This window comes from Hemiscyllium ocellatum, chromosome 4 (assembly GCF_020745735.1).
Source record: "Hemiscyllium ocellatum isolate sHemOce1 chromosome 4, sHemOce1.pat.X.cur, whole genome shotgun sequence".
Taxonomy (NCBI): domain Eukaryota; kingdom Metazoa; phylum Chordata; class Chondrichthyes; order Orectolobiformes; family Hemiscylliidae; genus Hemiscyllium; species Hemiscyllium ocellatum.
This window is the reverse complement of record NC_083404.1, coordinates 19,352,705-19,378,353: the sequence shown is the minus strand read 5'-3', so window position 1 is coordinate 19,378,353 and position 25,649 is coordinate 19,352,705. Positions and strand designations below refer to the sequence as shown.

Sequence of the window (25,649 nt, the reverse complement as noted above, 5' to 3'; positions counted from 1 at the left end):
TCCCCAGTTGCCCTCTTTACCCAGGGCTCTTATGGACCATTGTTGAGAACATTCCTGAGACTGACTTGGCAGGACAGCACCAACTGAGCACGCCACACCCTCCCAGCACTGGATCTACTGGACAGATGATGACTGGGTACCAAGACACTGGAAGGACCAATCACCCTACTGTGGCCAATTCTCTGAACCTGCATTGGCCAGGGCCTTGAATGGCTGTGACCACACCCTCTAACTGACTAATATCTTTTCCTGACCCCTACCTAAGGACAGCTCCCCTTTGACTTTCAGACCAAATGACCACTTACTTGAAGCTCATGCAATATATTTGCCATATAAGCTACTGCCACATGCTGCAGATTGATGTTGATGTGGCACAATGCCACACATTGATATGCCCACTTCCTTGACTGTTCAGTGCTCTCCAATGAGACAATCTCCCTGCATCACTCTCTGCATAAAAAATCACGGAGACTGAATAATGAAACCACTGTGCACTGAAAGCAATGCAAGACACTGAACCTGACAGACTCTAAGCAAATGCAAAGTGAATGAGTGTGAAGACAGCAAGGCAAAAGCCAGAAATATACCCCATTTAAACACATGAGATGTCCGTGTCCCACACGCAAAGTAACCTAGCAGAAGTATGCAATTGTAGGTATCCATGAACTCCAGAGTAAAGTATTGAAGGGCTAAGGTGATGTGAAGGTTGAGCAAAGAGCAGGCATGATTATGTGTAGAGGTTGGTGGTTTGCAAATGAGTCAAAAAGTGCTGTGCTGGAAAAGGCAGCATCCGAGAAGCAGGACAGTTCGAGCATAAGGAAGAGCTTATGCTTGTAACGTTGACTCTCTTGCTTCTCAGACGCTGCCTGACTGGCTGTGCTTTTCCAGCACCACACCTTTTGACTCTAATCTTCAGCATGTGCAGTCCTCATTTTCTCTTGGTGGTTTGCTAATGACAACTTGCGTGGACAAAGACATAAGGAGGATGGCAGCCATGAAGCATGCATTGACATTGTTGTGAATAACTAGTTGAATAATGTCAGGGACATGCCATTGGTGAGTTTATAGCCAGCAGGCATCCAGTCTGATCTAGGCTATTTAATGAGATGTAAATGCATATAAATAAAGTAGTTGCCAGTCAATAGCAAGATTCTGAAGTTGTCATTTAACTCTTATGGGAAAAATAAGGAAACGTCGTCCCGATATCCAGATTCTGAGTTTTTTATTCTTGACATTTGTTCCTAACGTTATCACCGCTGCCAATATCACAGTAAGAAGGGAAAACTCTCACCCATAACTTTCAAATGCTAAACCTAATACCAAAGAGGTTGGACTAGTATCAGTTATCGTTGTGACTTGTTTGAATTTGTGGAAGGTACTTTCAAATTCAAACAAAAAAAACTTCTCTATGAGATAAAGACACACATATATAAATATAAAAGGATGTAGTGAGACTTAACCATTAATAGTATACAATTGTACTTCACTGTCTAATCTAAATTTGGATTTCACTGAAAATTGTAACTGGCAAAACAGTGGTGAAGTATAAAGTAAAGCACCGATGATATTTTCGAAAAAGGACACCTTTTAATCTGTTTTCAAGAAACAAATAACAATACAAGCAATGACATACACCTTTAAAAATGCATGTACTGGTCTAAACACCAGTTTGTCACTTTTTATACACTTTGCATTATCAGAGCCAAACAATCCTCAGACAATTGTTTCAGAAAAATATTTACATTTCATCACATAGGTAGTAAAGTTTGCATTTCATTTCGTCTTGCATATATTTAGCCTATAGCCAGGCAATATTTTTGTGTTTTTTTTTACAAAACTTACAAAATGTAATGCAGTAACGAATTTACCTGAGAGGAAATTTGTTCTTAACATAATGTTTCTTTTCCCAAACTACCAAAAGGCTATACGGATGATTCTTAAAACATAGAAAATGAATAAAGTATCTTGTTACAGATACGGACTTAGCTATCATCTTTAAATTACGCAAGTACCATTAACTTAGAAGGTTTACATTCATTGCTAGAAGAAGGTTGTTTAATTTTGAACCATTTTGATTTAATACTGATTGCTGCAATGCTATTTGCATTTTGTTTTGTACAATGAAGTTGTTAAATGTGGAAGAATACATCCGCTTGTTACCCTGTCTCTAAAACATTGACCAGTACAAAGCCAATGACTGCAATGGGAACTTTCAGAATTTGTATTTTCTTAACTAATGGCCGTTGTCAGTGTGTCATTTCAAACATAATTTGATTCCTTCAGAATATTTGTAGGAACAAACTCAACCAGTAATGTGGGAGGCTCATTTCCATTTCTCATGTCGGTGAAGATTAAGTAATGTCAGACTACTCTTGACTATAGTGTTGAACATGCCTCAGCTGCTTCTTTGGATGTGTTTCAGCAACTGGATCATATGCATTCTGAAAGTACTCATTACAGCTTTTTGTTAAATAAAACTAAACAAATCCAAAATAAACAGGCAGCTTTACTGACTGCTGGAGGATGTGCCTTTCCTTGGAGATAGGGGAGAAATTATGTTCAGAGATGTGCTGTTATCTGACTCCATGGAGCTGTTCATCATCAGTCCACATTGGCTGCTGGAAAGGTTGATAGTCCTGCAAAGTTGGAGTCAGAAGACAGAAATGAGTAAGAGAAATTCTGGCAAATTGCCTCTTCAATCAAATCTTGTAAAAGCTAGAAATATTTTATTCACTTTGCCATTTTTACTGCTCGTGATTATTTTTTTCTGCTTTAACTGGCAAAACATCTGAACATTTGAGGAGAGGATAATTTTAAAATGTACACACACACAAGGGAGGGATGTCAATGCCATCAGAACCATACTACCCTACCAATCCCATCCTAAGAATCATAAAACTTAGATATAGATCTTAGATTTACTCCTGCAAAGCCTGACTTTTATTGTATAAACGTAATTACACTGCTTTCTGGGCTGTTTCTTTCTCTTTGGTCTGACATTGCTGAAAACAGACTAGCCAATAAAGATTAGTGAAAGCACTAGATTACACCAAAGTTCCATGGTCTGCCATCATGTGATAAATAATCAGACAAGCATCTTTGGTTTCAAATAGAAGTACAAAATCATTTATTGAGAGACAGGGCTTATAATATTCAATCAAAGCTTTATTTATTTTTAATGACTAATGTGTGTGAGTATGCTGAAAGTATGTTGTGTCACTTAGTTATCATTAAATGTAAACAGTAAAATTATCAGAAACATTTTCTTCAGTTCTTCTCAGGTGAAAAGAAAGAGGTGGCATGGTGGCTCAGTGGTTAGCACTGCTGCCTCATAGGGTCCCAGGTTCAATTCCAGCTTTGGGCGACTGACTGTGTGGAGTTTGCACATTCTCCCTGTGTATGGTTTCCTCTGGGTACTCCAGTTTCCTCCCACAATTCAAAGTTGTGCAGGTCAGGCGAATTGGCCATGCCAAATTGCCCATAGTGTTCAGTGCATTCGTCAGAGGGAAATGGGTCTGGGTAGGTTACTCTTCAGAGGGTTGGTTGGGTGAAAGGGCCTGTTTCCATACTGTAGGTAATCTAATCAAATCACCTGAGTAGCAGTAACTTTTGTACAAGTCACAAATTGAGCTGAATGTGAAATTAATTAAAAAGGAGAGAGTCTTATCCTTTCTCAAGCTTTTAGTGAAGGAAAAATCATACAAGTTTTCAGCAGAGAAATAATCTAAACTTTGCCCTTGCTAAACAGCATGAATAAAGGAAACAGAAATTGTTTTGTTCTAATAGAGTTAGAACATTTTTTTTAAAAGTTCGTTCATGGGATGTGGACATCACTGGCTGGCATCCTTAATTGTCCAGAGGGCCGTTCATTTCAACTGCATTGCTATGGATCTGGAGTCACATGTAGGCAGACCAAGTAAGGATGGCAAATTTAATTCCAGAAAGCATTTTAGTAAATATTAGTAAACCAGATGGTTAGAGGTAATGACAAATGACAGTGGTTACATGGTCATCATTAGGTTAGTTTATTATTCCAGATTTATATTGGGTTAGATTCAGATTTCACCATCTACCATGGTGTAATCAAACTCATGGCTCCACCCGGTTTCTTTTGGATTACTAGCCCGATTCCCATTACAACATCACTTCCCCTTGACGTGATTTATTTTGGTACATTTCTACAGCTCAATCATTTCTCAAAGTTTGCACTGAGCTTCCTGGTCATGTTATAAAACCACACAGTGGATTTCCTATCCTTGCTACTGTAAAGAAACAGAAGAACAAAAGATCACAAGGTAAATATGAGTGATGGAGCCATTCGTCAAGGAACCTTGAATAATCTATTGTCTGCTAATCCCAACATCTAACTGTCTCTTAAATTATTCCAAGACTCACCTTCCAGCCCTCTTTGACTTATCAGTAAAAAAGAACATAATATATCTTGTGTTTTTGGGTCAGGATAGTGAACAGTTTTAGCATAACTTCAGTCAATTTATACTCAACCAATTTAGCAACGTATTCTATTCTACTGATTTTCTGGTTGCAACTGATATTGACTGGACACATAATAAATGAAGTAAGTTGCCAGGATGAACTGAAATAAGATCGGATGTGGCTTGTAGGGGGAGCAAAAAACAAAGATTTGTTGGGCTGTAAATTCTATGAAATACTTAAAATCATTTCTGTCAAAATCACTTCTCCAAATTTACCTAGCATTTTGACACCATTTATGCCCCATGCTATTTTTGTTTCCATGTACTGTAACTTCCAATACAGAGGAACCTTGATTCTCCAAAGGCCACGAGCGGGGAGTATTTCATTCAGATAATCGAGGTTCCTCTGTAAATGTTACAGCTGTTGCTCACTTGATTAAAAATTTCAGTTGGCTAGACAGCTAGGGTATGGAGCAGAATAAAGTCAACATTGTGGATTGAATCTCTAAATTGGCTGTGATAGTTCACTTTGCCCCATGCTTGTGGAGTTCTTACCCTCAACCTAAATACAGCCAATTGTCTTTTTGTAATGAAGCAAGATGCTTGTGGTCATTTGGGAACAATGGCTCCTTACTTACCCATTAAATCTAACCTGAAACTTTTCTGCCCATTTACAGACTTATATCCTTCTCATTTTCAGGGCATTTGACTGCCTTATCAGTTTAGCCTGTTCTCCAAATTAGACTGGTTTGCAGGGGCTATTTGAGTCAAAAGGATTGATATAAATTTGAAATGATGTCCCACCAAAAATTTTCAAAGCAACCCCAAAGATATTTTGCATAACACTTCCAAAATGCCTCCTATGCATCAAGAAAAAAAACACAATTATTTTATTTTCCTTGCCTTATTAGGACCACTGAAATTCATAGAAATAGAAAAGGTAATTTGCTTAATAAACTTGCCCCTGAAGCTGCAACTGTAGTCTGACCAGGGGGTGAGCCACTTTTCACTCTGGGTATCTCCTCTTGATTAGATGCAGAAGACGATGATGAAGTTGGAGTCATTGTGACTGTATTGCTTGTGCCTGCAAAATATTTTGTCAGCCATTTAATCATTTGGTTGACAATGTTACAATATACGTATTTTAAAGTTCCTTTCAATCAGTAATCTCAGACTCACTTGAAGTACTCTTGGACTTGTTTAAATTCTTTGGTTTTCTTTTCCTAGTCTGGATTCCTTCTTTCTTCATTGCCAGAGGCCGTGGTACCTATTGATTTAAATGAAAACATATTGTTAAACTCAAGTGATTACGAAGTAACAATTAACCATTTAAAACTGAAAGGTAGTTGTTTTAGCAGATTGTAAGATGTACAATACCTGAACGAACATATAACATTAAAATCACTACATTTCATTATTATAAAATATTAAATACTTTCCTGACTCAAAATTATAACATGAATGCCCAATAGGAGCCAAGTGAGCCAATATAAAATGTTTTTGGTTCACTTGACAATTATTAATACACAGTTAACAATTTAAAAACAAATTTTGTCTTCAACAAATGAAACAATTATTATATACTTTTTGTGTCCATTGGTGAACAACAAAACTTTCTGAAGAAAGTTAGTAAAATATTTTCCAGGGTAAAGAATTCGTGGTAACTATGTTAAAACATTCCCAGTGGAAGCAAGAAGGTGACATACCCCATGGAGTTTCATGTAAAGTCCACAGGCATTGCAAACTGGCTCTCCTTCTGCATTCCGGCGCCATAAAGTGGTGGTGGTTGTATGACAGTTGGCACAAGCCAGACCAATACGTCTGGATGAAGACTGTAAGAAAACGATACAGAAATATTATCAAGGCAGACCATTATAATCAAGATGCATAAATAAGTTAAGGTTTTTTTTTAGTCATAATTGGTCATAGTTAACATCATCAATTTGGACTTCTAAAACTGCTCAGTAATTGACTATAAAATGCCAAACTTTGAAATATTTTCAGTATGTCCAATGCAGAAGTTGGGTTAATAACCAGATTGATGCAATCCATTCTAAAGGTTGCTCAATTTGCAACACTACCTTAATGGACACCCACCCCAGAAGTTTAGGGTGAGAGGGGAAAGATATAAAAGAGACCTAAGGGGCAACTTTTTCACGCAGAGGGTGGTATGTGTATGGAATGAGCTGCCAGAGGAAGTGGTGGAGGCTGGTACAATTGCAACATTTAAGACACATTTGAATGGGTATATGAATAGGAAGGGTTTGGAGGGATATGGGCCGGGTGCTGGCAGGTGGTACAGGTTGGACCGAAGGGTCTGTTTCCATGCTGTACATCTCTATGACTCTATGACACGCCATGTAGAAATACTTTGTAAGTGTTTTTATTCCACTAGTGAACTTACCTATGAACCATAGTCAAACTACACAATTGCTCTCCATTAGCACTACAATGCATTAAATGCTTCATAATTTAGAACTATTAGGATTTTTATTAGTTTTTTAAATTTAAATTTCACATCAGTACAGGCACTTTTCCCATATGTTCCAGATGAAAAGCAATTGCTGTTGCTGGTCGATGATTAATCTGAGCCATATTATAAAAGAATAGTGTCAGATGTTTGTCCAAACTTTGTTGCAGCAGAGGGTTACATTGCACTTATGCATCAGGTATTATCCACAACAGTAAAGTACACAGAAAATATATAAAGGCAAGAAATGTTGCACCTTGGATTATCAAAGATTATATTCAACCTGGTCTACTCTACATCCATTTATGAATTTTATTGTTGTCTTCTGGAGGATTGTACTGTTTTGGCATTGCAACAGCATATATGACTGGTTCAAGATCAGTCTTTGGCCACAGATCAGAACAGGCAATCTCACCTCATCTTCACATTTGACTTCGGTTTAACTTAACCACGTATTTATACAGACAACAGTTTGAGTAGCTACTAAATGGCTAAACAAAACATATTTTTGTTTTAATGGTCCACAATATTGCTGGAAAAATGGTTGCTCATTGATGATATGTGGTATTATTAGTGCGGAAAAGCACGACAACTTTCAGTAAAATAAAGCTAAGCCACAAGTTCTAATTCATTAGAAATTGTCAGATAATTTGCACTCTCTCCATTAAACTTGCCATATAAAAAAAGTTACCAGCTCACCATAAGCCACTGGACATCATGAAATTGTTTGTTTATTTGTACATTTGTTGATGCCATATCCTTATTAGAAGGTTGATTGCCATGGATCCCCATCTCTAGTCTGTTTTGTTCTGCCCTTATTGATTCCATAAAAGTGGAACATAATTTGTCCATGAGATCCTTCATCCATTTTTCTCCACTCCTTCCCTCTCCTATATTTTCTTACTATTTTGCTTCCTGACCCCTGGTAGCTGTTTCTGTCCACCACCAATTCTAATGATGTGACCAAAGTAATGTATCGTTCTTCCTTTGATGTTATACGTTAATTTCCTCTTGCCATTTCCAGCACTTGCTTATTAGTCTAACTCTGTAGGATATGCAGGACATTTGCTTATGTGTCTACATGTGAAAGGCATTGAGCTTATTTATAGCTTTTGTTTGTTATATATCTCTAAGGCACAAAATGTCACACCTCTGCATTCTTCTCCAAAGATTCAGGTTCAGTTTCTTTGATGTTAAACAGGTACTTCATTCTGACAAAAGTGGCCTTTGCTACCTCAATCCTCATTCAAATCTCAGTCACATCTGTGAATTAAGGCATGAGAACCTTTTCACTCGAGGACTTGTCCATTTACTAAAGAATTCACTCCTGGGGATAGGTCTTTACTTATTATCATTGTCTTGGCCTTCTTCATGTTCATTCTTAATGTGTGTTCCTTACTCCTTGTTTTCAGTATATTTACAATTTTCTGTTGTGTCTCATCAAGACTGTGCAACCAATGTGGTGTCATTTGCACGTCTCCAATTGTTGACATTCAATCCTAACACACGATGGAGTAGCCCAGTACTGTAAATCTCCTACGTCTCTGAAGATAGCTTCAGGGTACATGCTGAACAACTTGAGGAATATAACACATCAATGACGTTTTTTTCATTGGGAAGTTGGTTTTATAACTAGGAATGAATGTCACTGCAAGCCTGTGGGCATGGTAATTCATTTCACAGAACCCTTTTTATGATATGGTTTATGGCCTGCTTTGTCACTTCATCTTGGAGGCCCAGAAATGGAATAATAAAATTGTATTACTTACAAAGTTGGTTCCTAGTTCTTTTGAAGCATTTGCAATTTTATTTCTTTATCTTTCTTTTCCTTTCTGTCTCTTTTTCCTTCCCCTCCCTACTTCTTTTATTTTATCTGTTTGCTTTATTCAACAGGAATTGACCCCATTTCATTTGGGGTGATGCAGAGTTTATTTCTCTGTCCTTAAATTGCATTGTCTAAAGAGATAAATCATTGACGCAACGTTCAGGACATGCCAATTGCTGTTGGTGATGTCATGCCCTTATCAATTTGCATTTCCAAGAATTTGCTAATATGCAAAATAATACCATTGGAAGAATACGCTATCAAAAAAAGGCATCACTGTTCACACTATGAAATGTTGCTCCAATTGGGCTATCAACTTATATAATGAAAAACATGGTCATGTTGCAGAACAGGGAAACATAGGAGTTCAGGTACACAATTCTTTTTAAGTTTGCATCACATGTTGACAGAGTGGTTAAGAAGGCATTTAGTGCTCTTGCTTTCATTGCTCAGACCTTTGACTATAGGAATTGGGACCTCATGCTGAGGCCGTATAAAATACTGGGGAAACCTCTTCTGGAATATTAATAGGAAGGATATTATTAAGCTGGAGTCAGTTCAGAAAAGAGTTACCAGGATGTTGCTGGGAATGGAGGATTTGAGTTATATGGAGGTGTTGGATAGGCTGGGAGGATAGGCGATTGAGGGGCGACCTTATAGAGATTTATAAAATCATGAGGGGCATAGATAAGGCAGATGGCAGATGTCTTTTCCCCAGGGGTGTGAGATTTCAAGAGTAACAAGTATATTTCTAAAGAGGGAGGAGAAAGATTTTAAAAAGATGTGAGGGGCAACATTTTAACACATAGAATGAACTTCCAGAGAAAGTAGTGGAAGTGAATATAGACCATTTAAAAGATATTTGGATACGTACATGAATAAGAAAGGTTGGGAGAGATATGAACCAAGCACAAACAAGTTGGACTAGTTTAGTTTGGTTTTATAATCAATATGGACAGGTTGGACCGAAGCATCTGTTTCCATGCTATTTGACTCAATGAGACTAGCAACACCTAATAACATTCAGAAACCTCACAAAGTCAATTTGGAGATTATCTAATTTCATGAGAGATTCTATTAAAAAGTACCTAAATAGACTAAGATCTCACTAACAGTAAGTTTTCCTGTTAAAACTTTACAGCTGAGTTGTTAACACAAGATGAATTCAGTGTTTTCCCAATGTGATGGTGGTTTGAATTCTGCCATAGAGAGATGCCTTTATGTCACCACAATAAAAGAAGCACAGTCTACTTTCAATCTGACTCCAAGATCTTTTATGGAAGGGACAATAAGGCCACCTCTATCAGCCAGCGTCATACCTCCTCTGATTAGACTGCTGAACAGACGTTTCTATTTTCAATCTAATGTTGACCTTGCTTTTGTGGCGGTGGAAAAGTACAACAGGTCAGGCAGCATCCAAGGAGCAGGAGAATTGATGTTTTGGGTATAAGCCCTTCATCGGGAACGTGGGAAGGGGAAAGGGAGCTGAGAGATAAATAGGAGGGGGTGGTGCTGGGGGTGGGGGGGGGGGAAAGGTAGCTGTGAAGGCGATAGGTAAATACAGGTGGCAGGGTGAAGGTGATAGGTTGGAGCGCAAGGTGGAGCTGATAGATGGGAAGGAAGATGGAACAGGTTGAACAGTTTAAGATGGCGGTGCCGATGTGGAAGGTTGGATCTAGGGATGAGGCGTGGGGGAAGGGTAGATAAAGGAAACTGGTGAAATCGATGTTGATGCTGTGTGGTTCAAGAATCCAAAGCTGGAATGTGAGGGGTTTTTCTTCCAGATGTTGGGTGGCTTGGATTTGGCAGTGGACGAGGCCCAGGACTTGCATGAGTAGGAAGGGTAGTTTGTAGTAGATTTGTTAGTGCGTGTGTCCCAGAGAACATCTGTAGGATACACGCACCAAACAACTCCCATCGCCATATGGCCGATCACTTCAACTTGCCTCTTCCACTGCCAAATCCTAGCCACCTGATGCCTGGAGGAACAATACCTCACCTTCAGCCTTGGGACCCTCCAACCACAAAGAATCAATGTTGAGTTCACCAGGTTCCTCATCTGCCCATTTCCCCCCACCTACTCCCAGATTCAACCCTGCAACTTGGCACTGACCTTTTGAACTGTCCTATCTGTCTAGCTTCCTTCCCAACTATGTGTTCCACACTGCTCCAACCTATCACCAACAACCCCCACCTGCATCTACCTATCCCCTTCCCAGTTGCCTTCCACCCATCCCCATTTATCTCTCAGATCCCTTCCCCCTCTCCCACATTCCTGATTAAGGGCCTATGCCTGAAATGTCAATTCTCCTGCTGCTTGGATGACCTGCTGTGCTTTTCCAGCACCACACTTTTCAACTCCGATTGCTCGCATCTGCAGTCCTCACTTTCTCCTTTGTGCTCACTCAGTCTAGGCACCCAATGATTTGTACATCCTTTTTTGTTATGATCCAACTGTACTGCTTGTAAAATAAATTTTTCACTGTACTTTAGGTACATGGGACAACAATAAATCAAATCAACATGTAAGGTTTAGCTCCGGTTGGTTGCATTTTTCCTGTAGTAAGATTCCTGACCAACCAATTAAATTTTGCAAGATGAGCATAGCGGTGAACAGATATGCTGGTGAGAGATCATTTCCCCCAAACAGTATAATGGTACACTAATTTAGTTGTCTCTGACTGCTCTGCGTGGTGCTGTGATGTAGAATTGCAGCTCATTCTGGTAGAAGCATATTTACATCATAGTACATGTGCCGTCATAAATAAATAAACGTAAAGTACGTGGTGCAAAGCAGATAACAAGATGAGATGAAAGTAAAGAATGTGCAGGTATAAAACAAACAAAAATGAAACTGCTGGAGAAACTCAGTAAGTGTGGCTGCATCTGTGGAGAGAGAAACAGGTATAATGATTCGGGTCCAGTGACCTTCAGACCATTCAGACAAAGGTTCTCTGGAGTCTGAATGATATGGAGGTGCCAGTGTTGGAGTGAGGTGGACAAGGTCAGATGTCAGATGACACCAGGTTATAACTCAACAGATTTTTTGAAATCACAAGCTTTCAGAGCCCTGCTCCTTCATCAGGTGAAATGGCACAGGAGCAGTGCTTCTAAATTTTGTGATTTCAAGTAAACCTGTTGGACTATAACCTGGTGTTGTCTGTCTTCTGACCTTGGATTCAGAAGGTTAACTCTGTTTCTCTCTCCACAGATGTCAACAGACCTGCTGAGTTTCTCCAGTAACTTCTGCTTCTGTTTGTTTCAGACCCCCAGCATTCACAGTTCTGTATTTTCTAATATCAGATTATCGGACATAAATGAGCAAAAGCATTCCATTGTAGATTAATCTTGCTTTGCATTATTGCAGCTGTTTAGGAAGAACAACATTTCAAAAACATACATTTGGGCAACTTAAGATATTTTCAATAGATACAGTTTTATACCTTTCACTTAGTTAATTCTTGCTATTAAAAAAAACTGCTAGGAATATAACCACCCCAGCCGGTGCTTGTCTGGTTATGAAAAGTAAGTACCTACAACCAATGAAAAGCTCGACTATTTTTTGTCAATTTGAATATTATCCAATTCTGTGAGAGCCTCATACTACAGGTTGGTACCAAATGGAGCAAGATTTCACTCAAGTAACCTAGGAAGCTGGAATATTCCGTGCATTTTCAATTCGAAATTGGATCCCAGGTATCTTCTATTTCGAATTGCCATTTGGACGTTGGTGGATTATTAACCCGAGGATTTTAAGTGTCAGGTTTCATTCACATACACACCCCAATCCTATTTCCAATTGCGTCACATCAGGATCGTATTCAAACTGGAAAACTCACGTTCAATCTGGTTACGGTTCAAAGTTTATTGATGAATAATTGGGTGGGTCGACATTTAATTATATGTTCAACATTTTAAATCGTCTTACTTTATCAGTTCTCGCCGCGTTGCCCCTTAGATCCAGACTTGATATATCTTGCTATAAATCAAAAACAAAATGCCATCGTGTAATATATCGGCGCTAAATGTTCCCTGCAGTCTCACAACAAATCCTAAACTCGTCAGCTACCACTATCCATTCAGAAAATAAACTGGAAAATCGAGTGTCTGATTGCAATCTTTTATTTTATCCTGGCAGAGGCTCCCAGTCCCTTGCCGACACAGACACAATTTCAATCCTGTTGTGTCTCATTAAATGTAAAGATAGGACAAGTGTTCTCCCAGAATTGAAAGACTCCCAAAAGTGTTTTGTTACACATTTATAAAGGGGACTGTCAGTCGGCCGAGTGGGGTGAGGCTGGGGGGGAAGAATCAGTGATTAAAAGAAAACTAATTAACACCATTTTAACAAAGTCTCGGTTTGATGGGCCACACATGAATAATCGTTTCTGTTTTGGTCAGACACATTTTACTCCATCATCAGAAAAGCCTTCACCAACTCGTTCGGAAATTCCCATTGTGCGAATCACATGTTTTTGGTCTTGGGTTCTTCGACTATCAGAGAAACTATTTCCATTTTCATTTAAAAATAAAGCATTTTCATGTAAAAGTAAAGATGATTGGCTGGTTGGCCCTGGGGATTAAGAGAAACGGGGAAAAGTAGAATTTTATTTGACCCCGTATGTTTTGGAATGAGAACTCAGTAGAGCCCGAACGTCACAACTTAGTTCTTTAATAGTGACAGGCCCGTTGAGTATTTGAGGCCAATGTTGTTTGGTTTTTTTCCCCATTAATTTTAGCTTCTTTGTATTTATCAGCTTCCCTGTTGGGAATAAACCATTATCGTTAAACATTCCTTCCCTGTTGCGTTTTTCTGTGAATGTCAGGGATTTAAGAAAATCTGGGGGGGGGGGGGGGGGGAGACAGACGAATAATACAAAACATAGATTGGATGAATACATTTCAGTGCATGATTGCCGAACCAGATTGTATATGAATAATGTTGTAGCTACAAATGCTGAGATACTGTTTGTTGTAGGTGAGACCTTACCTGATAAATACATGTCAAGGTTAAGTTCTGTTTATGGTGTTGAGTAATAAGAGTGTTAATAGTAAAAGCTATACTTCACAATCGCAAAAGGATCTTTTAAATAATCGGGTGATTGGACAAATAGCCCATCTAAATGTTTACAAATCCCAAAGGCAAAAATGCAATTTTCCCTCCCTTCGTATTACACTTTGATCCGTGTTCTTGGGACGTTTGCTGCCTTATCGAGTCAGGTTATCTGACTTTCTTATCAGTAGTACCTGCTGTATCTGGATTACACTGGCAAGAGTTACATAGGTCGCTTACCATTCTCTTCTGAGGTTTGATAAGAGGTCGGCTGAGTCCGTTCATCTTATGGTACAAACCGCAGGCGTTGCATAAGTAGTGCCCAGTGCCATCGCGTCGCCACAGGGGAGTGGACATGGAGCCACAATTCACACACTCCCGGGCCTCGGAAAGCTCTTCCAACAGCTCTGTCATCCACATCCCCACAAACAGAAATAAGGCCAAGTTATTGATGGAATTAAGGACAGTGAAACATTGCACCAACCATCGAAAATATAACTTTGCGCTCTATTTCCATTGTTTATTAAACGTGTACACGTTTTGTACAAGTTTGACATTTTTAAGATAAATACCATCAAAGGGCATGAACTTCTGAGGTTAATTTAAAGGGAAAATAAAAGGGATTCGCAAACTTCTCGAATGTTTTCAAAGTATTCAATCAAATGTCCTCAATTTCCCCAGAAGTGAAGAATTTCAGCATTTTATTTTCTTTTTAAAATAAATAAATGCTAATTATGTTTCCGGATAAATGTAATGTTATCTTGCAAACACTTAATAAGGGAGAACACATACGTCTGAAATTCCTCTCTCCACTGTGCTGACTAGAATTCGAATTTGATTTTATTTTCATGTGTACTCAAGTACAGGAGTTAAAACTGTCTAGCTTCAACGTATTGTCTAGCTATCACCATTGTTAACAGCTAACCCGAGAATGCAACTTTAAGAAAAAGGGTTTTGTGATTTACACATGAAAGAAGTGAAACTATCACTGTATTCTAACAGATGAAAGGCTTAACAGACAATCAGTTTTTCAATGTATAATTTCAGTTACATCACACTGTAAATGTTTGCTATAATTTCTGTTATGATCGAGCCCTCCACTATCACCTGATGAAGGAGCGTCGCTCCGAAAGCTAGTGTGTTTCCAATTAAACCTGTTGGACTATAACCTGGTGTTGTGTGATGTGTAACGTTGTACACCCCAGTCCAACACCGGCATCTCCACATCACAAGTACAGGAGGACAGTGAAAAAGTGTACAGTGTCCCCATTCCCAGCGCCATCTTCGGTACAAGCTATCTGGGTACAAAATCTTAGGTACAAAGTAGAAAAGTAAAGAATGTTAAAAGTTAAACATCTTCGTATAAAGTAGAAAATAAGGTTAAAAGTCAAACATCACAGTCCTTCTTAGAATTAAGTTGAAAAATAAAGAAATAAAGACTTCAACGGTCTTAAGTACTTAGCCACGCTCAGCTCCCACTCTCTCAGCGATAATGCCTTAAAATAAACTGACTTTTTTTCTGCAGTAAAATAGCCGAGAGGAAATTCAGAAGTACCATTGTAAGTAGGACAGTCTAATTGCAGGAAGTTTTATATCTTAGATTTCTCCGATGAATACACATGCTTGCTGGAAAAGACTGGGATTTGCTACTCGCCTGAGGTTATACCCCATTTAGTGCCTGGTCCAAGCAGTTTTATTGTTGATTGTATACCTCCAACTCCCTCTTTCTCAACTTCTGACCTGGTCAGCTAGCACCGCAATTCGGCTATTTTGTTTGCCACGGTGCACACTCAAAATAAAAAGTTCGACTTTTTAACGATTTGGAGGTGCCGGTGTTTGACGGGGGGAGGGGGATACTTCTTTTAAATTGTTAACGAAATAGTGTTACTGCAGACTACTGGGCTTCTCTCAACTCCTGAGCATTTTGAACATGCGAGGGCGGCATGGTGGCTCAGTGTTAGTACTGACAGCGTTCGGACCCGGGTTCGATTCTAGCCTCGGGCGATTGTCTGTGTGGTGTTTGCACATTCTCCCCGTGGGTTTCTCCCCATCATCCAATGACGAGCAGGTTGGCCATGCTAAAGCCCCATAGTGTTCAGGATGGGTAAGCTAGGTGAATTCGTAAGGAGTAATTACAGGATAACGGTGTAGGGGAATGGGTCTGGGTGGGTTAAACTTCGAAAGTGGTGTAGGCTTGTTGGGCCGAAGAGACTGTTTCCACACTGTCAGGATGTTAATTCTAAAAACAATGATTGACCTATTCCGCTGTTTATTGTCCTCTGTTTATCTGAATCATTTTAAATGAACGGGATAATTTCTTCCTATTTAATAGATACTCATAATTCGTTATCAATGTTTTTTTTTCGATATGACTTCATGATTTGTATCAGCCCAAATCTGACCAAAAACTCCCTTTAGACCGATCAGTAAAAGCAAGGCTGTGAACCATCTGATCTGCAAATGTGTTGCTGGTCAAAGCACAGCAGGCCAGGCAGCATCTCAGGAATAGAGAATTCGACGTTTCGAGCATAAGCCCTTCATCAGGAATACTGTATATCATAAAGTGAGGCATGTCGGTAAACTGGTGAAACATTTAACGTTGGATATGCATCCAGACCCAATTAAGGTAGTTGGGAGGGTAGTATATCTAGCTTCAAGAAGGCCTCTCGTTTTATCTATCTGAGATTATCCTCGTCCCTGTTGATTTTATTTTCTTTTGTGAAAGTTCGCTAATTAAATATATCACAACAGACTAGTATCGGTAGAAACGTACTTTTAGCGGTACAGAATAAATGGGCCCGAAGTGCCTCTTCTGTGCTGTATGATTCTGTGAAGGGAACATGTCACCTATTCTTGTTTTTAACTTTTCGTCTCTTGCTAATTGGAGGTTATTTTCTTTGGTAGTTTTTTTTCTCTTGAAATTTAAAAATAAATAAAACATCTTCCAAAAGCACATATTTGCAGAGATAATAAGGAACGAAAAGGAAGCTTAAGGTCTCCATGAAATACCGACAGACTGCTTGAAAAAGAAAAACATTGCAGCAGAAGTTGGAGAGTACATTAGAGAGACTACATCAGAGGACGGCATTACTTCAGTACAAATATGATAGCTGGAGAGTTTTGTTCAATAGCCCAGCATTGCTTGCACCTGACGTTGGAAGTTTTATTTTTTTTAAATTATCTGAAGTGACAGAGATGATCACATTTCAGGATCTAATTTTCACTTTTCTCGCCCTTGCACGTACAGGGAATACTATTGATTCTGGCCCAAGGCTCCCTCCAAACCGAGAACCTATATTCCCTTTGCACTGATGCTGGCCAGCCTGACCTTGATACAACATTTTCTCTGACTTACGGCCAATGTAATAGGTTTGGCATTCTTGAGCAATATAAAAAACAAGACAAGAACGTAGCCCTATTGTGCGCAATGAAAATTGCACACAAGCGTCACCACTTCCACTGGCCACACTGCAGGAAGGCCACAGCAAAGCCGTCTCTTGTCTAATTGTTCAAATGAAAGAGCACGTGCTTTTCTCAGTCCTCATAGCAGTGCACGACCCACGGCTTCAGGCTGTAAATCAATAGCGCTATAATGCCATCAACCAAGACGGCTGGACTTTCTTGCAATTGTCCTCGTTAATAATGATGATGAATGCACCAGGGAATCCTCGTGGGATCCATAAACGAAGTCATCCTTTAGTGAGTTACCTAATAACACAGTACTTATTAAAGCCACTTGCTAATTTCCAACGAAACATTTAGATAGAGCTCTTTTCTTTCCTATTTTTAGATTCCTCTCTCGAAAGTGACCAATCGAAACACTGTGAGGAGTCGAGCCTTGGAACGCAAGTGCTGCAAAATTGTTCAGAAAATGTGCATGTAACCGACAAGTCTCCACAACAAGTAACTGTTTGAGGGTATAATCTCCCAGACTGATTACTAAAACAACAAACATGAGCCCAACAGCCCAGAGAGAATGGCCTTCTTTCGCTCTGTATTTCACAGCAATTGCTGCATCATCGCTATCTGCAAATAAGTTGCGATGTTTCCACAACAGAACAGTTTACTTTGCGGGTTGTTTAGAAGTTAATTGATTTAGCACCATCGTTCCCACATGTACCTTGTGATGGTAACTGACTGAAGAGAGTAACAATGCGCTGATGAGCTGGCAAATACGAATTGATACTGACGCGATTATCCAGGCCCTCACACTTTTGTAAAAAGTGGAGTTTTATTGCAATCAAAACCGACAAAAAAGTAGAGTCTTGCGGGCTCTGGAATTCCAGATAAACGCAGCAAATGCTGAATAAATCAGGCGAATAAATTAAATCCTAACGAAGAAACATTGACAATTCATTGTTAGTTCAGCATTCAAAATATTGCCCATTAAATCGTAAGCCTTTGTGCTGTTTTGAACGTCAGTTTAGACCGTTCAACGGAATTTATATCTGGGAGGCGAAACATGATTCAGTGCATGCAGCATACAATCTGCACCACATTTTGTAAACTGGGGGGGGGGGGGGGGGAACTGATTGTAGTTTCACCGATTTAACTGGCTCCGCCATCATTCCAGGAAAACGTGGGAAGAGTTTCCGAGTTTTGCAGGAAATATACCAAAATGTTGATGAATCCAATGTTTCTATCGCTGCACTGTCGCCCGCGTCCCCAAGGGGGGGAGTAATAACATTTATTCCGAATTATTTATCAAAAGGTGTCAGGATGAATTAATGTACAATACAAATAAACTAGGCCACATTTCATGCCTCCATTTCTTGAAATCACACCAAATATCACGCATAGTTTCAGGGAATGTGTGTTGCTCTGACTGAAAAGCGCGATTGACTACAACATCGTTCGTCCATATAAGTTCTTTTGATTAGCAATCTGGCCCTAGTAAAAACACTACCTCTGAAAAATTCTGTTTCGTAGAAATGGCGTCTTGTGAGGTGAAAAAAAATCCCTGGCCTACTGCGGGATGCTGCACCCATTATTTAGTCAGCTTCAGCATAGATCTGCGTTAGTTTAGCTGCTTTCATCATATTCCTCTGGAATGTAAATTAGATCTCTCCAAATGAAGGGTTGTTTCAATAGCAAGTGTGAACTTTAATGTTAGTAGTGGCAACTACTGAAAGTAAAACGTCAACTTGTTTTTGTCTGGTTCAAACATTTCTAGTTGCCAACTGTTCCAAAGAGTAAAAGTTGATATTTATTTAGTTTCCTTTGATTCAGCTCAGTGGGAAGTGAGTCTTAAATAAATCTTTGATCTAAGTAAAGTTAGGTTTCTCTTACCCTTAACGTACTGACCAAAAGATTCAACGTTAGTGGGAAGGGGGCACTAACCCATTGATTTTGCAATGAAGGCAACATAGTTTCAATATACAGAGGCTTGAAAACGCATTGCAAAATGTCCATTGCGGAATATCCAAATAATGAAATCTATTTGATTTTCCAAAGCTCTAGATTCTTACAAATGTCTAAACCTATCACTTCTGAGTTAATATTTAGTCATTGCGACTGATGTTAGATTTGCCTTTGTTCCAAACCATTGTGTCATTGTCTTCTAAAAGTTATTTTATCCTTCAAGATCAGGTCAGACAAGATAAGCATGACTAATGTCATTAATTAGGAGCGTTTTGAAGAAATTAAACTTTACTCTAATTAGTGGTTTGACCTAAGTAGCAGTTGTGCAGCCAATTTTCCGCTAATTGAGGCTAACAAGGCAATTTTATGGCCCGCCGCATGCCATCCTTAACCCTAAACCATCCCTTTGGCCGAGGAGATCCAGAAACCAGCGGCAAGAATATGCAATCGAGCATTCACAATTACACAAAGTGATTACATAATGTAATTCTGCCGTTTATTGTTATGAAAGAATTAAAAATGATCACTGTGATCACTGATTAAGGCATTTAAGTCGTCATTGGACAAGCATATGGACATACATGGAATAGTATAGGTTAGATGGGCTTCAGATTGGTATGATAGGTCGGCGCAACATCGAGGGCCGAAGAGCCTGTACTGCGCTCTAATGTTCTATGTTCTATGACTTCCCCTCCAAAACCTTACTGAGTGCATAGGATTCTGGATTGTAGGCTGACATTATTGCTGAGTTTTAAAAGTGCAAACCAAAACATTATAAGAAAGACCTTTTTAAAGGCAACACAATTCAACTCTGCAATGTGTTTTGGTCTAGCAGAGAATTATTTAATGACGACATTCTCCCATATAGTTCAGTTAAATAGAACAAAAGCTATGGGGGAAAAGTGGGAACAGGGGATTGAGTTGGATGATCATCCATGATCCTATGGAATGGAGGAACAGGCTAGGAAGGCTGAATGGTCTTTTTTATATATATTTAATGTTCACCCTAAACTCTGAGTGTCTCAAATTCTTACGGATGATTTTGGTATTTAAACATTTCCCAGTGGTTTGTTGTCGTTTATAGGGCAATTACTATTCATGTTCAGGTGACGTGTAATACTCATGTTCCTGATGAAGGGCTCTCGCCCGAATCATCGATTCTTCTGCTTCTACGATGCTGCCTGATCTGCTGTGCTTTTCCAGCATCACACTCTCGACTATGTTCAGGTAAAAACCTATCAACAAGTTATATTCAGAAGGAAAGGGTTGCACAGACTCCGGGAGCTTGTAACATTGGATCATCTTTTACTAAAGAACTAAAGAAATGTTCAGGAAAAGGAAATTGCTGTTTTTGGTAAGTGATCGTCGGTGAAAAAAGAAAACACGCGATCCCTTTGGATTCGCTTTATTTTTGGTTGTAAGATATTATTAATTGAAGTCGATTACTACGTAGAGATTAAAGTTTTAGAGGGGAAAAGGTAAAAAAAAGATGCAGACAATGTTGAGGAGAATTTTGTCTGGCCAAAGTCAAAGTTCTCATGTTTTATCTGCTTGCTACTATATATGGCAGAGGGGCGGAATTTTTATTCGTTTAAGAGAATGTCGTAGTGTGTTATTAATTTTAAATTATAGGTTTAGAAACTTTCCCGATAATTTCAATTTGCCTTAAGATTATTCAGATTTGACGTCGTTGAAATACTTACTTACTTATAACATGATTTGGTCTGTCTGCCTTGATAATTCATTTTCCTGTTCAAATCAATCGTTTCCCTTTATCAAAAGCAGTTCGAAGGTACCAGAATGTGATTGAAACATTACACAGCCTTTCACAAGAACACACGACGCTACCAACCAATTTATAATTATCGGGCAAATTAAACCGGTGGAATCCCGTGGTCCAACTTGTTTTCATTGCTAAATCCCACATGGTCATACAAATAAACATAAAGCCTTTAAAATTTCAAAAACATAACAGAACTGCAAGGTTTTAAATTATCTTGTTACTATTTTGTGCAGCCCAATTATGCTTAGGGTTAGTTTAGCTTATGGTTGGGTTGTAAAACAGTGTAGTGCTAACAGCGTAAGTTCGATTCTCATTACCACTGATTTTTGCCTATGAAGGGCTCTTCTCTTGCCTGAGGAATGGCAGCCCTCAGGTTAAATCACCACCAGCCGTCTCTCTCTCTCTCTCTGAGTAAGGAGAAAGAAGCCTTACGGTTTGGTAAGACTATGGCGACTCTCAAACAGCAAACGTTCACGACACAATCTGCTGCATCCAGTTAGGCATCGATTAGGACCATCACAACCTGCACATTTTCACAATGCAGCAGTTTAATTCAGCCTTTACTCCAGAATATGACGAGGTCTGAAGTCTCAATGAATAGGAATGACAGTACTCAATTTTATTTTTGCATGGGAAATCTGTACTCTGAGAGATCGCCAACCAAAACATGTTTACATGGTGTGACATGGCTTCATTACTTATACGGTTATCCACCAAAATCTAGTTTGAACAGCAAAATCGTACTTTGCAAATATACTGTGGGAGTCCCAGAAGGCATAGGTTTAAGGTGAGAGGGGAAAGACTTGAAAAGGATCTTCACGCAGAAGATGGTGCATGTATGGAATGAGCTGCCAAAGGAAGTGGTGGGGGCTGGTACAATTACAACATATGAAAAGCATCCGGATGGGTCTGCGAATAGGAAGAGTTTAGAAGGATGTAGGCCAAGTGATGTCAAATGGGACTAAATTAATTTGGGATATCTGGTCGGTATGGACGAGTAGGACAGAAGGGCCTGTTGCCGTGTTGTACATCTCTATGACTCGAATGTGAGATATTGTAAATTTATTAAGAAGTTTAATGCACACAACGTGACCAGATGTGGTGTATCAGAATAGCAGGAATTGTCAGTGTACTGTATTACTGACTAGCATGTTTAGCCATTTCAGATTACAACACAAGTCTCGATTGCAGTAGTTCCTGTCGATTACCAATGGTATATTTCAACAATTTGGGATGTCTGTGGATATGTCTCTATCTCTCTTTCTATCCAATACCCTAAGAATTCATTGACAAAATGTTTAATTTCGACATTGCCCTCGAATATTCTTGAATATCACCGAAGTTTGTAACCATTTGTAACGGATCAGGACAGATGTTGGTTTATCCTGTTATATGCTGCTATGGTAATTGTCACTGCAAGAATACTGGGTAGGCCAACTGATCCTACATACTACAAACTCCCATTTTGTTCTGATTATGTCCATTACAAATTGATTCCTCTCGATTTTGGCTTCTGTTTTCATTACACTGTTTACTGATGGTCCAATAATATACGTTGCCCAAGAATATTGGTTAATTTACAGTCACAGATTGAAGAACACCTCCTTGGTAGATAAGATTCAGAAATTTCAGAGAAATCCGAAAATACGTCAGGAGATTTAATATTCGCAATAGTGGCTCCTCGATTTTAACACACCAAATTATAACATTTGTTAGATTTTTGAAGATAAAAGCCAAGGACACAATTTCAGGCCATAGACCGGACCAGAGTGAGTTAATGTGTTCATGAGCCCGACACTGATGTTTTCAAGCACTACCAAGGGTTGACTTACCTCCGTTGGGTCCTCGGACGGGTAGAGCTGTCGGTCTGCCTTGCAAGCTGTGCAGCATTGAGTTTTCAAAAGATCCCGCTGCTGTCCAAGCTGAAGTCAACTGTGGCCCAACGTAAGAAGTGTAAGGGCTGGGGTAAGATCCATTAAGAGGCCTGGCCAAAGGGCTAGGGTACTGATCTCTGCCGTTCATATTCAGACTGTTACTGTAGCCGGAATCCCGAGCAGCTCCGTTGGAAATGGGAGGGCTCGGGGAGAAGGAGAATCGGCTGGAAACCATATGGTGAGGACTGCTGGAGCTATAGGTTGAGCTGTCTGTGGCAGGCTGAGTCCAGACCGAGTGGTTAGTCACGGGGTGACTCTGTTGACTTGAGCCGCTGCCCTGGAGATAGGGGATGCTTTGGATCATGGTGCTAACCCTGGTAGTAGGAACGTAGACCGGAGAACTCGTAGTGGAGTGCATGAAATTGTTAGGAACATCGTGAGGGTACGCACTGGGACCCTGGGCAGCTGCCACAGGCAAACCTTGGTACATTTCAATCGACGGAGGTGTCACAAATTCCCTCTTTATTCCTCTGGGCAGGAACAGTTTGCCTGTTTGATCCAGATCCGTTATAAAAGGTACAAGCTCTTCCGAGCTCTGTCCAAAGTAGGTGTCCACTGGTCTCTCCTGTACAAGCCTGTGCCTGTCCGTGTCCAGACTGTTGGCCGAAGATGCCTCTAGTCTCAGGCTGTCTTCCGATCCCGAGCGTCCGTCTCCTTCGCGCTGAGAGCGACCGGCAAATTTGAGGTAAGGCTGGTCCGCCACTGCCGACGTTAGCTGTTTTGCCACGTTTGACCACTCGGGTTCATTCAGGTCCATCCAGGTTCTGAGCAATCTAAACGCCACAAACGGGGTCCTGGGGAGCAACCCGAAAGAAATAACACAGTAAGAGTGAATAACAATAGGGGGCAGAAAAACACACTCACAGCAAGACAGCAATTCTCCAGTCAGTTGTTAATTCAATTAACTCGAGCCCGCTATTATCATGATGTCGCCCACCAGACAAAACGAACAATAGGATCAGACACTTAAACATCTTCTTAAAAACAAACGTTCCAGCAATTTGGCATGTCTGTTTTTCTTCCCCCCTTCCCCCAGCACAGTTTGACTTCATAAAATGATTCCGAATATCTGAGCTACTGATTTCCATAAAGAATTGACAGGATTTGTTAGGGCCTGGAGATGCTTTGTGCACCTATGATGAGGTATAAATAGTCCAAAAGTACTTTAGAGCATTGATCAATGGCGTTCACTTCCTCTCAAAAGTTTAAAGTGATTAAAGCCGCGGACCAAGATACAGACAGGGATTTTAATGCGTCCCCAGTTTAAAGAGAACACAGATATTCAATTTAAAAATTAGATGAGTTAAAAGGGCAGAATGGGAAAGAACAAGTATCCAGTGTAACATTAGAAATAAAACTATTACTTTGGTTATCACACATGTTGAATTTGGACGTCTATGAAGTGTCCTGAAGCTGGTAGCGTGTAATTGCTGATTATGAAATCACCCTGAAGCTAAAGTAGCGCTTTTCAACAGAGATCAAGTAAAGCAGACAGTACACATTCTGTTCAGCTCTGACTGTATCGACTCCGATACGACATGGTTCGCTGCATTTATTCATCAGATATCTAATATAACCACTTGGGGGGCTGACTAACAAAACAAAAGTGCGGCGTGATCGAGAAAATAAAACAGTGGTTGCGTTTCAGGCGGAAAAAAATCAGCCCCCAGCCCGCAAAACAAGGTTTTTAATATGAAGTTAATCGGCTTCGAGATTAAACAGTGGAAAGTCAGAAAGAGCAAACTTACCATCCGACAACATAATTCACCAGACTTCGCTACTCAACGTTGTACCTTTCACCCACCTGGCTAACTTGCCCCGAATTTCACCCTACACCGATCTAAATCATCCCAAATCCTGCCTTTAAAGTTTAGGTTATAAAGAGCAATCGCATTCCCTCCTAAACAGGTCCAGAATGGGAGCGAGTGTCGGAACATGCTGAGACCTGTTTCCGCCGCTTCCCCCGACACAGCTTTCTGTCGTTATAGAAATGTATAAAATGAGATGAACGTCGCCACGGCGTTAAAGCCAGTACGACCTCCTTATAATACCCCCTTCATAACCAGGGACCTGGACCGAACTGCTCCGAGACATATCGGCAGCTTGCTAACTCGAAAGCCATTAGCTCTCTCCATAGCAGCGAAAAGGGCTGAGGTTTCGAGAGATCAGTTCATCAGGAATTACAGAAACCACACATCGATAGAGGTAGGCCCAAAACGAACAGTAAGTAATATGTCTTAGTTACGCCAGACTAGTGTAAGATAACTCCGAGATAAGAACTAGAACAGATAAGAACCAAACGCACGATAAATAACCACAAAAAGATCCGCGTACTATCACAGCCGTCATTCTACACTTGAACCAGACCTCTCAGCATCTAGAAGAGTGTGGAAAGAAAAGTGCCGACCTAATGGTGGTTTGCCATCAGTTAGGTGTTTGGAGAAGTCCAGTGTGCCTTAAGACCAGTGTGTCTAGGTGCTGGGTGGTAGAGTGCGTGGTTCTGCTCTCTGCTGGGCTATTTGAGAGGAGGCAGCGCCTTGAACACAATTCACTGGAAAACTGGAGATGCTGATTGGATTCACACAGTGCTGACTAAACACAGACTCTGCAGCGCCTCCACCGCGGTGTCAGCTCTTAACATACACCATGACCCCTGCAGAACTGACCCACAGACAGACTTGGTGGTGTTCTGCGCGATTCGTTTATATCTCCAATCCCCCTAGATAGGTAGGGACGGGACGATTGAAGAAATCAGAGACAGAGTGGCAACTAGAAAGAGATAAAGCAAGA

The 25,649-nt window shown here is 40.0% G+C and overlaps 1 protein-coding gene across 3 annotated transcripts; it reads right to left on the bottom strand.

The window, feature by feature from the left end:
* Positions 1–1,585: 1,585 nt before the first annotated feature.
* Positions 1,586–25,354, bottom strand: gata6 (GATA binding protein 6). Of its 3 annotated transcripts, none has more exons than XM_060824167.1 (8): positions 25,267–25,354; positions 22,758–23,653; positions 14,022–14,188; positions 12,657–12,707; positions 6,140–6,265; positions 5,613–5,700; positions 5,396–5,517; positions 1,586–2,636 (listed from the first exon to the last, which is right to left on the bottom strand). In XM_060824167.1, exons 2-8 carry the CDS (start codon positions 23,614–23,616, stop codon positions 2,574–2,576), a joined length of 1,476 nt encoding a protein of 491 aa, XP_060680150.1. In that variant the 5' UTR covers positions 23,617–23,653; positions 25,267–25,354; the 3' UTR covers positions 1,586–2,573. The 3 variants fall into 3 exon arrangements, with proteins under 3 accessions (XP_060680150.1, XP_060680151.1, XP_060680152.1); XM_060824168.1 differs by lacking the exon at positions 25,267–25,354 and adding an exon at positions 24,608–24,718; XM_060824169.1 differs by lacking the exon at positions 12,657–12,707.
* Between the last annotated feature and the right edge of the window lie 295 nt (positions 25,355–25,649).